Below are 14,959 nucleotides of genomic sequence, written 5' to 3'. Positions count from 1 at the left end.
GGTGTTCTAGTTCCTTTTAGTCAGTTTATTGTGCATACTGGCTCACTGACACGACTTACTGGCACATCTAAATGGAGCACTTGTGTATTATCTTGTATGACATGTACAAATGTTTGTCATTAGAAAAGTCTTTCCCAATCACCAAGATCGACCTTGATCTAAAAATAAAAAAACAATGTAATACACTTTATTTTCCTCACATCTCATTATTTAATTTGTTTAATATTGGTTGTCTGTGCAACTACCTGTATCCTCTGACTTCCTAAAACAGACTGGGCATCCCCGACCTTGGCATTGATGAAAAATACCAGCGCATTCTGCAAAACTATGGTCGGGACATTGAAATGGTTTCCCGTATCTACATGAAGCAGAAACTAGATCCCCCCATTGGCCGGGACTTACCCCCAGTGGCGGGCCGGATCATGTGGGCTCGACAGCTGTACAGCAGAATCCAGGGTCCCATGGATCTCTTTCAACAGGTAATGTTGGATATATGCCTTTCTACAGTGAAACTACATAGTTGTACAAAATTGAGGTTGTCACTGCCTCTGTGTTGTTTTTGTTGATTTACCATAGAATAAATGTAGTGTTTCTCTTCCTTCTAAATAATACTATCCTATCCTATTTCCTGAGTAGCATCCAGGGGTTCTTTCCACACCAGAGGCTAAGAAGATCATCAGGAACTACAACAGGGTAGCAAGGGTCTTGCTGGAGTTTGAGATGCTTTACCATCACAGTTGGATGAAAAAGGTAAAGGAGAGAGGATACATAATTGGAAAAAAGAGCCTGCCATTTTAGATAAGAAAAATATTGTAAAATATTTAACAAAAATGACATATTTGACATAGGAGCAGGAATATAAAATCTGGACATTTATGATGTCCCTCCATTGCTCCATTAGCCTGGGGTTAATAAGCTGACCACAAACCACAACATCCCTGGTTTGAGTCTGGGCTGGGATCCTTGTTGCATTTCTCTCCCTGCCTGATTTCCTGTGAACTGTCTCTTCTGTCTATAATAAAGGCTTAAAATGCCCAATAAAAATTACAGTCTCATCTAGGGATGCACAATATTGTATTTTTTGCCGATATCCGATATGCCGATATTTCCAACTCATTGTGGCCGATTGCCGATGCCGATACCGATATATGCACATATTTTTTTCCAGCTGGCTGAGGAGACTGTTATGCATGCAAGCATAGATTGTACTAAGTATGATCAAGAAAGACAATATATGAAGGAAGAATTTAGGAAGACTGGATTCAGGAGCTCAGCATTAAAACTTAAATGAATTTGCCAAGTGGGTGGAGCAGTAGAGTTTTCTTTGAGTTCATTAGACAGACAGGATTAATGTGTAGGATTTAATCTCTGGTCCACACTCCGGAGCAGAAGGTGGCGGTAATGCGCCTAAGACGCTGGTTGCCAACCGCTGTTATGAACCAAAAAGAAGAAGAAGAAGAAGTTTTTTTTATTTTTCAAACAGAGTGGTACATCCTGTCAGCCGAGGGATTTCCTATCTGTGCAGTCGAACACCGCAGCTCCTCGATGGACTGTCTCTCCCTGACGGTACCGGTGCTTCATCCGTAGGCTCCACTCAGCTGCTTCTTCTGATTTTCACCCGAATAACAAACACCTGGATCCACATGGAGAGCCAGGGCTAACGTGAGATGAGAGGCTAGCGGAGCGTTAGCTGCAGCATGACCGGAGGGAAGCACAGCCAGCTAGCCTTCGCTAGCCTCCCAGCTAACGTTAGCCCTGGCTCTCTATGTCGAGTACTGGGCCCCGGTTTGTTATACGGGTTAAAGTGGGAAGAAGCAGCGAGTCTGACGGGCAGCTTGAGTGAAGTGGAGTCTGCAGAGGAAGCAACGGGACTGTCAGGGTGACACAGTCCATCAAGGGAAGCACAGTCAGGCGGCGGAGGAGATGGCGACGTATCGGCCTCTCATAATCGGCAGAATTCGCAGATGCCGATATTTCATTTTAGAGCTTTTAGCGGCTGATACCGATGACGTTCCGATAATATTGTGCATCCCTAGTCTCATCATATACAACATGCATTTGTACTGTTTTTCCTTTCTTTTGACTCTTTCTCTCCGCTTCATTGTCTCTTTTCCTCTCACCTCTCTCTTCTCACCTTTTTGAACACCCTCACTGAACTACTTTAACCCTCCTACCCAGATGGAGGATGCCAGGGTGGGCCTACAGGCCTCTCTGCTGGTCAGATCGCCAGAGACAGGGGAGCTGTTTGTGAACTTTGACCCAGAGATTCTGACCCAGATCAGGGAGGTGAACTGCATGACGAGGATAAACTTGGAGATCCCACCCTTTGCTGCTCTGCTGCAGCAGAAACAGGACAGCCTCAAAAAGAACTACAACAAATTACAGGTGGGTATTTCACACAGTTGTACGTATTTGCAATCAGTTCAACACTGTTGTGAGTGAATACACAAACTGTATTGTCTTCCCCTTTTCAGTTAATGTTGAGTGAGAACACCAGAGTGCGGGCTAAGATTCAGGGTGCTTTTGAGCAGCTGGCCATGCCGCATGTAGCTAAGGTAAGATGTGGTTATGATGTAATTGATATAAGTTGTACTTAAAATATAGCCAGTATCCTGCATTTTTTAAATTTATTATAATGATAAATGTTAATTCTAACAACATTAAAAGTAACTATCCAAAATCTAAATTGCAATCACTGATAAAAATATAAAATCACAATTTATTGGATCACGTATATATTTTTGCTCATTTTATAAATATTTTATTTCATAATGTCTATGAATTTACTGCACGTTGAACACTTTGTTGGCTCTATAAAAGCTATGACATGATTTATAGTGACTTATAGTGATACAGAGATTTAATATTGCATCCACTATTCAATCATTATAATTCAGTTTGGGGCATAGGTGTGTATAATTAGGTTACAGTCTCCTTAGGATCCATCAGGTTAATCCTGTTGGCAAATTAATATGTGACTAACGTACTAACTTGACTTTGTCGGTGGATTTACATGTTTGTACAGCATACTTTCAGTGTCCATCGTTATCTGTGACAGCAGAGCTGTTTTAGCACTTGTGCACCAGATGGTACAACTTTATGAACTGATTTAACATTTGGTTCACTTTTTCATTCTTTTTCAATAAAACATGGTGCTTATACATATTATTTTCTGACTTTTCTCAAATTGTTTATTTGATTGTTATTTCTGGTGAAATACTTGATAATAGTGCCTCATAATGCCTGTAAAAATGAACAATATGAAAATTAGTCTTCGGTGGAGCTGCTTCCCAACTTGGGGATACACAAAATACAATCACAAGATAATTAAAGAGATCATTTAGAAACATATTTCTGTTCAACCAATTATGTTGAATTATGACTTTTTTTATGGAGAAATCACTGTGGTTGAACAGCACACAACAAAACATTATCCAGATCAGGACAAATGTGAACATTTTGCTGTTTTGTATTGTTTGGAAAAGGAATATGTTTCATATTGTTATTTTCCACAGCTGTACAAACTATCACTCACTGTACCAGAAAACATTTTTCCGATTGCAGTTTGGTCATGCAAACAGACCCCCCACCCCCACCATTAAACATGTGACACAAGAATTTATGACAAAATGAGAGTGATTGTGCACAACAGCTACTGTAGTGCATCATCATACATCACTGACTTGACAGGTGGATGAGGCTATACAGCCAGGTTTGACTTCTCTCAACTGGACATCACTGAACATAGACAAGTACCTCAGCTGCATCGACAAGGCTTTGGGTAAGCAAAAAAATCCAGTGAGATCAATATTCCACATGCTGACACATGAGACATCCTGCAACTCAGCACTAGCAGCATCTGATAAAATTTACATTAATGGATTTATTGTGTACTCGCTGTTCATGTCTCTCTCTCTTCATTCCATTCTCTCTCCTTCCTTTCCCCAATGCCTGATCTCCTTTCCTTCCACTTCTGTCTGTCTTTCTCTGCCCCTCTCTTTCTCCTCTTGTCTCTCCAGTGGACCTGGAGCTGTTGATGGACAGAGTGAACGACTTGGTGGAGTTCAGGATCGATGCAGTGCTGCAGGAGATGAGCGGATCCACACTGTGTGTTCTCCCAGAGGATGAACCAGTCATCTGTGAGGAGTTTGTTCAGACCACCAGGGTAAATAAATACATATCAACTAAACAAACAGTATTAGTTTCTAGCTATATATTATAGTTTTACTAAGCCCACCTTCTCAATTATTCAACACCCACACATTCAACATTTTAGTAGATACTTATATCATGATTTTATAAATATTACAAATTATTCATCATATATAAGTATACATTTCAGTGACTGTCTTGATATGGTGCTGTTGATTATGAATTTATTAATATTATTATCTAAGGGCATTAATTTAATGTCTTTACATGAATGATGAATCATGTAGGCTATAACATGTATAGATTAAAATGCCCTCCATTAAGGAGACTGTTTATAGTGTCTACTTGTTGTGATACTGCCTAGGCTGTGGATGAGCACAAAGTGGCTCATTAGCAGTCAAGGCTACAGGTCATCTATCATGATTTATTAATGTGATGGAATAGCTGCGTATTTATATGAATGATAACACTCACTACAGACAGGGCAATATATTGTACATTACAATGATGTAAAGTGCACAATGAATGGTGGGAATACCTACATATGTCACTGAACGTCCAATACTGTGTAGGAAAATTACTAACACTGACTGAAGCTGACATAATTTACTTTTGTGCCCAGATAACTTCATCACCGTTCTGTATATAGAGTGGAATTATGCTAAATTGAAAAGAAAAAACAAGATGTTGATGTAATTTTCATGTTTTTAGACCGTGAGTATCATGCCCTTTGTATACAGGGGAAAAAAATCTATGCTATGTTTTGGTGTAGTTGAGAGGGCAGCTAATGCTGCACTGCAATTATCTCCCCCCTTATGTCATATATACATATGTGTACAGGACCTGTGTATAAGACAAGCCCAGAGTCTCCACACTAAAAGCTCACTAGTGGAGGAAGCTGCTAATGAACTGATCAACATGCTGCTGGAGTTTGACCACAATCAGAGAGAGGAGGTGGAGAAGATTGAGGAAGAAAGCTGCGCCGAGAGCAAGACCATAGACCAAATTGACAGTGAAGGTATACTTACATTTTCCTTTTGAGATCAAATAGACGAGGACATAATCAGGTGCAATGGAACACACTAAAAGAAAGAAAGTTAATGTTAAATAGCACATCAGGACAGCCACATGAAAGAATAGAAAAGGCGTAACTAACAAGGCCACACATTTCAGAATGTCTTGTTCCCTTAAAGATCTGATAAAAACAAAATTACTGTGCTTTTCTAGTTTGTATTTGCTATGTGAGAGTTTGGGGTTAATGTAAACGTGTCACGTCCTGTATATCAGGTGAAGACGAGGGTCGCTCAGAGGGCCGTCTCTTCTCTAGAAACACCTTACTCCCTCCTGCCAGTGTTGGACCCTCCTCTCCCTTGGTGAGGAGGAGGAAGAAGAGGGACCTGATGGAGGTGATGGAGGAGGAAGCCCAGGAACTGCTGTCCTACTTCAACCACCGCAACGTAGATGCCTTACTCAGATTGACACGCAACACCCTGGAGATGCTACGCAAGCGCATCCATGCCTCTTCGCTCATGCACTTCCTAGGTGGGATTTGTGTCATCAATTTGCTGCTCTCAATATTTTTGTTTATCTTAATATAAATACAATACCTGCCTATTTTTTTAAGAGTCCTAAGACCTATCTTTAAAGTTGAAAAATGCACTACTGGCAGTATGATATTGCCAATTTAACCACATACTCCATATGACCTCTATCAGCTCCAATATATTTTGGCTTGTGAGGTTGATGTTTGCCCGTTCCGTCTAGTGAGCGCATAAAATGTCCATCTTTGAGTCACACCACATTGCATCAGAAAGCTGCTCTTCTACTCTCCTCCTGTAGCTGAGAGTGACTCACCCAGTCGTGGAAAGAGCAGTGGTCAGCAGGCAATCTTCAGAGTCAATGTGACCCTTGCCATCCCTAACATCGCCATGGTTCCAGCTCTGGAGGAGGTCCAACAGGCTCTGAACCGGGCTGTAGAGTGTGTGGTCAGCGTAAGCAAGGGAGTCGGCCAATGGAGCAAAGAAAGGATCTCAAAGGTGGGTTTGGTTTATCTAATGCAGGAAGCTGTAACTCCCATAAGTGAGCATACTAGAGAAGAGTACTAGATGTGTCCATAGACCTATAGTGTTTGCACAAGCAGCACATTTTTCTTGAAAGAATCTTGTAAAAGTTAATGTGTGGTTAAAATAGATTATTTACCTAAATTATTAGATCATTCAAATGAATGTGATAAGCTGTGTAATGGATTTTTTTATAGCTGAAGAGCTCCTCACATAACTGAAAATGATTTATATGTTTATTTTTCTGGATACACATTATTAATTTCACAAACAACCCTGAACAACTTTCTTGTGTCTTTTTTCTTTTACAGAGAAAAATGAATGAAAGACGGATGGCGGCTCTTCAACAGGACAGTACTGAGAGTGAATCAGAGGATGGAGCAACAACATACAGGAGCCTGGCTGGTATGAGAGGACATGAATCCTCTACCTAACTTAATCTACATACCTAACTACTTGACAGTTCAACCGTTTTGGCTTCAGAGTGACTTATTTCTTGTTTCCAGCATGCAGACAGAACAGTGCTACTGCGCTACAGCTGCTGCACTACAGTCACTGGATGATCATAATGTCTTATTTCACAGCTCAACAGAGCAAAGCCGCATCGACTAGGAGCAGATAGAGACATGCTGATGGAAATTACATGAATATATCAATGGCTTTGGGAAGACGATTTTTTTAAACAAAAGACATTTTGAAATTTCACAAGGCCTTTTTAGTCACATTGTACCCTGGCTAACATGTAGCTAATGTGGTGTAACTGTGTGATAATGGAATGAAAGTTGCAGTGTGATTCATTTGCTGACAGAAACATACACTTAGAGGTGGAAAGTTTGATACAGTATGAACATGTTTTATAGATGTAGATGACTCAAACCTTGTTATAAAGACTCCAACTCTCTCTAAATAGTCTTGTATAATCATAAATGAAGGATTCCAAGCAAAAGCCAATCTGTACAAACTCACAAATCATGTCCTCCCAACTCTGTAACCTTCAGACGGCAGCACCTCAGACATTTCAGCATCCGTGATCCAGGCCATTCCATTCCAAGCCCGAAACTACTACAAGAGTGTTTCTGAGAACAAGGAGATAGTCAAGCTGGTCTCTGTTCTCAGCACCTCCATTAGCTCCACCAAAAAGGTACACTGTGTTTCATTTCAACAGGGACATTTAATTGAAGCATATTACAGTACATGTACTAAATTGGAAAATGTGTGCAAAACAAGAAAAACAAATGAAAAGAACATTTTCAGTTTTCCAAACAAATCAAAATTAGTTTTGTTTTTGTAGATTTATTATATCCTACCTGCTTAAACAATAACACATTTGTTCAGTATAAAATGACATAGACAGCATGTCAGACATAATAAAACAATAATGTTGTCATCTTATCCAAAATGTTAATGTTTCTTTTAAATGCTGTCTATTTCCTACATAATTCCTATCATGCATTATCGTGCAGGAAGTGATGACTGCTCTAGACCGTTTCAGTCGTTACCATCACATCTGGAGAAAGGACTGTGAAGACACCATGCGCAAGTATGATAAACTGAATGATCGATATCCACATCTGCCCACAGAACTGTTTCATTTACTGCTAATGAAAGCAGTACAAACCACTATGTCAATAGCTGTTTGATTTGTTTTTTCCAGGTTCATCCAAGGCAGTCCCTTGCTATCAGAGTTTGAGAGCCAGATTATTTACTATCGAGACCTGGAGCTGGAAATAAACTCTGAGCCAGAGTACATCACAGTAGGAGCTTTGGCTCTATTCACAGGTTAGATCAAGTTGCAATTCCCTACAGGATATTCTTCCTAACTGCTGAGAATTTTAACCATATTCTTGAATTATGACTTACAAACTTGAACAAAATAAGAAATAAAAATATAATGTGCATTTTTAACACACAGGGGCCTTTGTGCATGCTAATATTACTATTTGTCTTGGATACTTTCATTTTCACTCCCTTGCCTTTATAAAGTACGTCACTCTGATTTTTTTTTTTTTTTTTTTTTTAATGCACCAGCGGACCTGAAGATGTCCCTCACTGCTGAAACCAAGAACTGGATGATGGATTATGGACTGTACTGTAACAGGAAATATCGTTCAGAGATGGAGCAGATCTTTGCTTTTGTAGATGAAGCGGGAAAGAAACTGAACCGTCAGATCAAAGACCTCGATGACATTCGCATTGCCATGGCAGCGCTCAAGGAGATCAGAGAGAACCAAATATCTATTGATTTTCAAGTTGGTCCCATAGAGGTAGAGCACAGCATTATGTCTTTCATACGATATGGTGGTTGCTGCTGCCCTTTCCATATAGGTACAAATGCACACAGTGGGAAATGGACAAGATGTTTTCAGCAGAGAGCATTCAAGCAGTGTTTGAATGTAACATTAGTGTGTATACATAAAGGTTACGTTGGTGTGTATAACCATGTAGCTTTTCTGTAGTGTTTGTAAAAGTGTTGGGATTGAATCCTTTTATCAGTATCACAGAGTTAGAACAAACGCTGTGTGAAAGGAATGCAGGAAGTGAGACCTTCACTGTTCTCTGTATCTGTTTGATTAATGGCCAACATGTTGATATATGTATGATTTGCCCATATTTGATGATGTCAAGTGGAAGATTAGCATCCACTCCCTTCAAAAATGTTTTGCATCTTTTCTCTTCCTCCCAGGAGTCTTATGCCATGCTCCACAAGTATGAGCTGTCAGTGGCAAAAGAGGAGGCAGATAAAGTGGATACACTGCGTTACACCTGGGAGAAGCTGCTGTCCCGGGGCACAGAGGTGCAGAACGAGCTGGTGACTCTGCAGCCGAACTTCAGAGGAGAACTGGTCAGCAATGTGGAGACATTCGTGGAAGACTGTCGACACTTTTATAAGGACTATGAGAAGGTGAAAAGTATAAACAGCCCCTCCAACCACGTGCAGTGTTCTCATCAAGCTATTTATTTTAATTATAGTACATAATTAATATGGTTTTATCAAGACTCTACTCTCTGACATGGACTTGCTTTTTTCTCTCTGCTCCAGGATGGTCCAATGGTGGTGGGGCTAGCTCCTCAGGATGCCAGCGATAGACTCATTATGTTCCAGGTATGTTACTGAAGATCAGAGCTTGACATTATGATTAAGTCTGTCAGTTACATGACTTACATGGTAATTATGTTTAAATAAGGGTAACATTTTTCCATGCAGTCTTTTTTTTAATCTTCTTTTTCACACAAATTGTACTCCAAATGTTCATTGGCTGAAAAAAAAACTTCTAAATTCAATTATTTTTTGAATGAAAAATAACATTTTTGCTGCTGTTATGCAGTCCTCAAACTGATTTTGGATATGTTGCCATTCTTCTCTTCTTCAGAATCGGTTTGACAACCTGTTCAGGAAATACATCACTTACACAGGTGGAGAGGAGCTGTTTGGACTTCCAGTTACCCAGCATCCTCAGCTGTTGGAAATTAGGAAGCAGCTGACTCTGCTACAGAAGTTGTATGGCCTTTACAACAATGTCATTGAAACAGTCAATGGTTACTATGATATCCTCTGGGCTGACATCCACATTGAGAAGATCAATAACGAACTACTGGACTTTCAGACGAGGTTAGACAGTTTATTGACTGTGACATCAGTCTTAATACATCATTTAAGTAAATTAAACTGACTGGAGTTGCACTGAGCAGTGAAAAGAACAGTAAGACACTTCCAGGAAATATCATACAAACTGGACTAAAGAGAACCAAGCTGATTGGCTGTTTTACTGATTTAAATTGAAAAGGTCAGACTGTCATGTTGCCATAGCAAGTGAGTGACTGTCAAATTTGAAGACTGTATTAAGAAAATTTGTACTGCAACAAAAGGAAACGGAAAAAACAAGGGAAACAAATGAAATGATTTTCATCAGTCAGTTCTTCCCCTCCGGATCACCTCATCTATGGCCTGATATAAAGTCCTTCTCCTGGAGTTATGCTATAAAATATTTTTCAAGCATGGTATGAATGGTCTGAAGGATTTCAATTTCACCATTCCTATCCACATTTATCTTAGCACTCTGTCCTCTACAAGGGTTTATTCATCATGTTTGTGTCAAAGGGAAATGAAAGGAGAAGGAGGCTAGGGGAATGAAAGTTAAGGCGTTCCATTTAGAGAAAAATGGTTTTCAATATGTCTCCACTTTTGTGTTCTCCTGATAGTTCGAAACTATTGAAGGTTATAAGCAGTTGACATTCACAAGGGCAATATGTGCTGACGTAACAGTTGAAGAAGACAGGACAACTCCTCCTCTGGCAGAAACGCTGTCTATCAGTTTTAGAAGTGTGACTTTGAGTACATGGTGCAACAGCACTGGTAGAGAAAGGACTTGTCCTTTTAAGACAAACACATCTGGCCTTTAGAGGTGTGTTTCATGTTGAACTATTGTGTTGTTTGGAAGACAGTTGTGGGTTATATGCTGCAAAAAGCTTATTGACTATCACAATCCACTTCAAGGTGTCGCAAGCTGCCTCGTGCTCTGAAGGAATGGCAGGCATTCCTGGACCTGAAGAAAACAATTGATGAATTCAGTGAGTGCTGCCCCTTGTTGGAGCTAATGACCAACAAAGCCATGATGACACGACATTGGAAGAGAATTACTGAGGTCAGTGAACAAAACCATCAGCGTGCTGCTGATGCAGTTACTAGAATAGACACCCTAATTTCCACATTCTGACCAAAAATCTATCTGGTTTTGTGACCAGGTGACTGGACATACCTTTGAGGTGGAGAGTGATACCTTCAAGCTACGCAACATTATGGAGGCTCCTCTGCTCAAGTATAAAGAGGAGATTGAGGTGAATAGCAGGGCACCAATGCAGGCCAAGACAGAAAGAAAAGTGCCTTTATTTTTGCAGTATATAGTGGATGACAAATAAAATGATACCTTGACATTCTGTAAACTGTTTTCACTGGTCAAATGCATACATGATATCGAAATAATGTATTTGCAGGAAGTCAACAAGTTTTACCTGTGAATACCTTTTTCATTGCAATATTGAAATAAGTAATAATAAAATAATACATTTCTTCAATAAATTTATGCAGGAATTAGTGCAGGAATATACAGTAAATGTTCCTTTCTTTTGCTGTTTTTGACTCAGAAATAACACAGTGTTAAAATGCATATACAGACTAACAGATTTGCAATATTCCTTTATATCATCCTTACAATGCAGTGAGCTTTAATCTTGGCACCAAATAGATGTGTGTTTAAGCTGCTCCATGCATTTTCATACAAGCTATTTAAATTAGCCATCAACGCATTAATAAAGGTTTGCTCTCTTAATAAAACTAGCAGACATCTTTATGGAGAGCATGTTTGTATTGATTTAGTGTACAGCATTTGGAGCTTTATAACTTTGACAGTAGTAGCGATGATATAAATAAAAATTGATAATGATTATTAATGCTAGATTTAATCCTTTTTTAAAATTCATTTGTCTTCTCTTTGAGATTTGTAGCAATCACCAAATAGATTTTTCTTCTTTTGATTTGTACGGTATGATCAATATCCTGGTTGGGATGGTGATATTGTATTTTTATGTTTTGCTTTAACAGTTTTTGGGTTTTTTTTAATGCAGGATATCTGCATCAGTGCAGTGAAAGAGCGGGACATTGAGCAGAAGCTGAAGCAGGTGATTGCAGAGTGGGACAACAAGACTTTCACATTTGCAAACTTTAAGACCCGCGGAGAGCTGCTACTGAGAGGAGACAGTACGTCAGAGATTATTACCAGCATGGAGGACAGCCTGATGATTTTGGGATCTCTTATGAGCAACAGGTACAACAAAGTGGATGGTCATAATTATCACTTTTAGGACTTTAACAAGGACCATGAGAGTAAAATTCATTGGAACACTCTCTGTGGCGGTCCCTAATAGGCATGCTGTCATTGTGTGTTGTATAATTTAAAGCCTAAATGCTGATGAAACTTCTTCCCCAGGTATAACACTCCATTTAAAGCCCAGATTCAGAAATGGGTTCAGAATCTTTCCAACACCACTGACATCATTGAAAACTGGATGACTGTCCAGAACCTCTGGATCTACCTGGAGGCAGTGTTCGTGGGTGGAGACATTGCAAAACAGCTGCCTAAGGTAGATTACACAGTGAATTATTCACATTAGATTCTATAATTGAAGTAATTGAAATGACATGGTTATCACTTACACACAAAACACCATTTAAAATCATGTCCCTCCTCTTCTATGTAACTAAGCTGTAAAGACAAAGAAGCTTACTCATGAATGGAAATTTTGGTTTATTCTGAGCCAATTTAAAACATAGTTACCTTACTGAAATCTTTTAAGTACATGGAAAGCATCAAGGACAGTATTGACATTGACATTAATGTTTTTAAAACAATCACTAGATTTGCAACCAGTGCTGTGTTACCCAATCGGATGAGTGATTTATTTAACCTCCTTTAGGAAGCAAAGCGTTTCTCTAACATCGACAAATCATGGGTGAAGATCATGATGCGGGCCCATGAGATGCCCAACGTGATACAGTCATGTGTTGGAGATGAGACCATGGGACAGCTGCTTCCTCACCTCCTCGAACAGCTGGAAATCTGCCAGAAATCACTGACAGGGTAAGTACAAAGTACTATAATAATAAACAACTCACACCTCAAAACAATATGAAGGTTTGATGTTTGAGTATTTCAAACATTATTCAAGGGGCGGACACAGTAGTTTTGAAAAGTATTTTTAGTGTTGTGCTCCCAGCTCCTGTACTGGTTTGTAGTGTTTATGAACGGCTTTGAGACAAACTATTGCAGGTAACTTTTTTTTTCTATCATGCTGTTAAACAGCTATTTGGAGAAGAAGCGTCTGCTGTTTCCTCGTTTCTTCTTTGTCTCTGATCCTGCCCTGCTGGAGATCCTGGGCCAGGCCTCTGACTCCCACACCATCCAGGCCCACCTTCTCAACGTCTTTGACAACATCAAATGTGTTCGATTCCATGACAAGGTGAACTTTCATAGAGCTACCATGGAGTGTTATCTTGTTTTTCTTTGGACAGGTCTGTGTTACAGAACAAAGACATCTTTCAAACCCTCTCACTGCACTTATATAGCGCTTTTCTACCTTATCGGGCAAAGCACTGCAATTTTTGCTTCTCATTCACCCATTTACACACACACACATACAAACACACTCACACTCCAATGACAATGGAGCTGCCATGCAAGGCATGACCATCTGACCATTGGGAGCAACTTGTTGCTCAGTGTCTTGCTCAAGGACACTTCTGCACATGGACAGGAAGGGCCGGGGAATTAAACCACCGACCCTGCGCTTAGTGGACGACCCTCTGGACCTCCTGAGCTCCTTCTTGTTTTGTGGACTGAAATGGTCTATAAAAAACATTTATAACAGAAACAGAATAAATACAGAATAAATACAATACAGGTTTTAAAATTGAAAACTTATTGGCTAAAACAGAGGAGAATGTCCTAGCCAGTGTTTGCAAGTGGAATAGAATTATCAATCTGTGATTGTAATCAATAAAACATGTCACCTTTCTCAGATATATGACCGTATCCTGGCTGTATCATCACGAGAGGGGGAGACTGTGGAGCTGGAGCGTCCTGTCACAGCAGAAGGGAATGTCGAAGTGTGGCTCAATGCTCTGCTGAAGGAATCTCAGAGGTCTTTACACATGATAATCCGACAGGCTGCCCTGACAATCCAGGATTCTGGCTTCCAGCTCATCGACTTCCTCAACTCCTTCCCCGCTCAGGTAGGTCAAAGTCAGATTCAGACAACTAATCCATGATGATTTCAAAACAAGGCCAACAGCAAGGCGGAAATCATTGCACTCATGTTGGCCAAGGACTTTGTACTACATAGAACATAGTACATTTATGGTTTGCTCAACAAGGCAATATTTGATGCGATTACTGTACCAAATATTCTCATCCTTGATCCAGGTGGGCTTGCTAGGTATCCAGATGATATGGACAAGGGACTCTGAGGAGGCCCTGACCAATGCCCGATATGATCGCCGCATTATGGCCAAGACCAACCAGCTCTTCCTGGATCTGCTCAACACACTGATTGATATGACCACAAGAGACCTGAGTGCTGTAGAGAGGACCAAGTATGAGACCCTAATCACTATCCATGTTCACCAGAGGGACATATTTGATGACCTGGTGAGTATATTGTTGAACATTTAATAAAGACAGCAAAGAGATATTGGGATGTGAGATCCATTGTAGAAGTCACTGGAGATGGTAGGGGATGAGGACAACAATATGTGCTATATTGTATGGTGGTTCACTGCTGAATTACAATGAACCATACAAACACGCTCTTTACAATTTCTACTCAAATTTATATCTAATCCCCTGCTCAAGATAGCTATCCCTTTGTTAAACTGCATTTGATATTCAGAAGGCCAAAGGTTGGGATGTCAGAATACCAAACACAGTTTACTGCAAAGAGTCAATTATATCTGACAAAAGTCTTCAAAGCATGTTTGATGGCAGCCAAGTGATATTTAGACCTAGAGAAAGGGCTGCCATTGAAGTCTCCCCGCAGGCACAGTAAATTACCCTGCTGGTCTTCAAGGAGAATGAAGAGTAACTTTATTTGGATGTTTTTTTTTATCATCATTATTTAATCCACTCATACCTGTATTCATTTATTCTCCCTGTCTTCTCTTTCCTGCAAATCTTTTTTTCTTATATGGCCTCTTT

The 14,959-nt window shown here is 39.9% G+C and overlaps 1 protein-coding gene across 4 annotated transcripts in view; it reads left to right on the top strand.

Annotated features, from left to right (window-relative positions):
• The window catches only part of dnah5 (dynein, axonemal, heavy chain 5), a 109,308-nt gene that overhangs the window by 17,837 nt on the left and 76,512 nt on the right, over nucleotides 1–14,959 (top strand). For 3 of the 4 annotated variants that reach the window (XM_042423138.1, XM_042423137.1, XM_042423136.1), the window contains exons 14-38: nucleotides 272–479; nucleotides 637–750; nucleotides 2,179–2,385; nucleotides 2,475–2,555; nucleotides 3,691–3,781; nucleotides 4,020–4,165; nucleotides 4,993–5,170; nucleotides 5,440–5,694; nucleotides 5,992–6,188; nucleotides 6,524–6,617; nucleotides 7,211–7,353; nucleotides 7,676–7,752; nucleotides 7,867–7,991; nucleotides 8,241–8,476; nucleotides 8,896–9,114; nucleotides 9,253–9,315; nucleotides 9,584–9,822; nucleotides 10,708–10,855; nucleotides 10,956–11,048; nucleotides 11,835–12,034; nucleotides 12,197–12,350; nucleotides 12,684–12,847; nucleotides 13,070–13,226; nucleotides 13,786–13,998; nucleotides 14,189–14,413. In XM_042423138.1, the coding sequence (XP_042279072.1) occupies nucleotides 272–479; nucleotides 637–750; nucleotides 2,179–2,385; nucleotides 2,475–2,555; nucleotides 3,691–3,781; nucleotides 4,020–4,165; nucleotides 4,993–5,170; nucleotides 5,440–5,694; nucleotides 5,992–6,188; nucleotides 6,524–6,617; nucleotides 7,211–7,353; nucleotides 7,676–7,752; nucleotides 7,867–7,991; nucleotides 8,241–8,476; nucleotides 8,896–9,114; nucleotides 9,253–9,315; nucleotides 9,584–9,822; nucleotides 10,708–10,855; nucleotides 10,956–11,048; nucleotides 11,835–12,034; nucleotides 12,197–12,350; nucleotides 12,684–12,847; nucleotides 13,070–13,226; nucleotides 13,786–13,998; nucleotides 14,189–14,413 (4,027 nt within the window). Of the gene's footprint in view, nucleotides 1–271; nucleotides 480–636; nucleotides 751–1,530; nucleotides 1,567–2,178; nucleotides 2,386–2,474; nucleotides 2,556–3,690; nucleotides 3,782–4,019; nucleotides 4,166–4,992; nucleotides 5,171–5,439; nucleotides 5,695–5,991; nucleotides 6,189–6,523; nucleotides 6,618–7,210; nucleotides 7,354–7,675; nucleotides 7,753–7,866; nucleotides 7,992–8,240; nucleotides 8,477–8,895; nucleotides 9,115–9,252; nucleotides 9,316–9,583; nucleotides 9,823–10,707; nucleotides 10,856–10,955; nucleotides 11,049–11,834; nucleotides 12,035–12,196; nucleotides 12,351–12,683; nucleotides 12,848–13,069; nucleotides 13,227–13,785; nucleotides 13,999–14,188; nucleotides 14,414–14,959 lie in introns of those variants that run through there. The other variant, XM_042423139.1, reaches the window with a different exon arrangement.

The sequence above is a fragment of the Thunnus maccoyii genome, chromosome 10 (assembly GCF_910596095.1).
Source record: "Thunnus maccoyii chromosome 10, fThuMac1.1, whole genome shotgun sequence".
Classification (NCBI taxonomy): Eukaryota; Metazoa; Chordata; class Actinopteri; order Scombriformes; family Scombridae; genus Thunnus; species Thunnus maccoyii.
The sequence above is the reverse complement of the archived record's forward strand: the minus strand, read 5'-3'. Positions and strand labels throughout refer to the sequence as shown.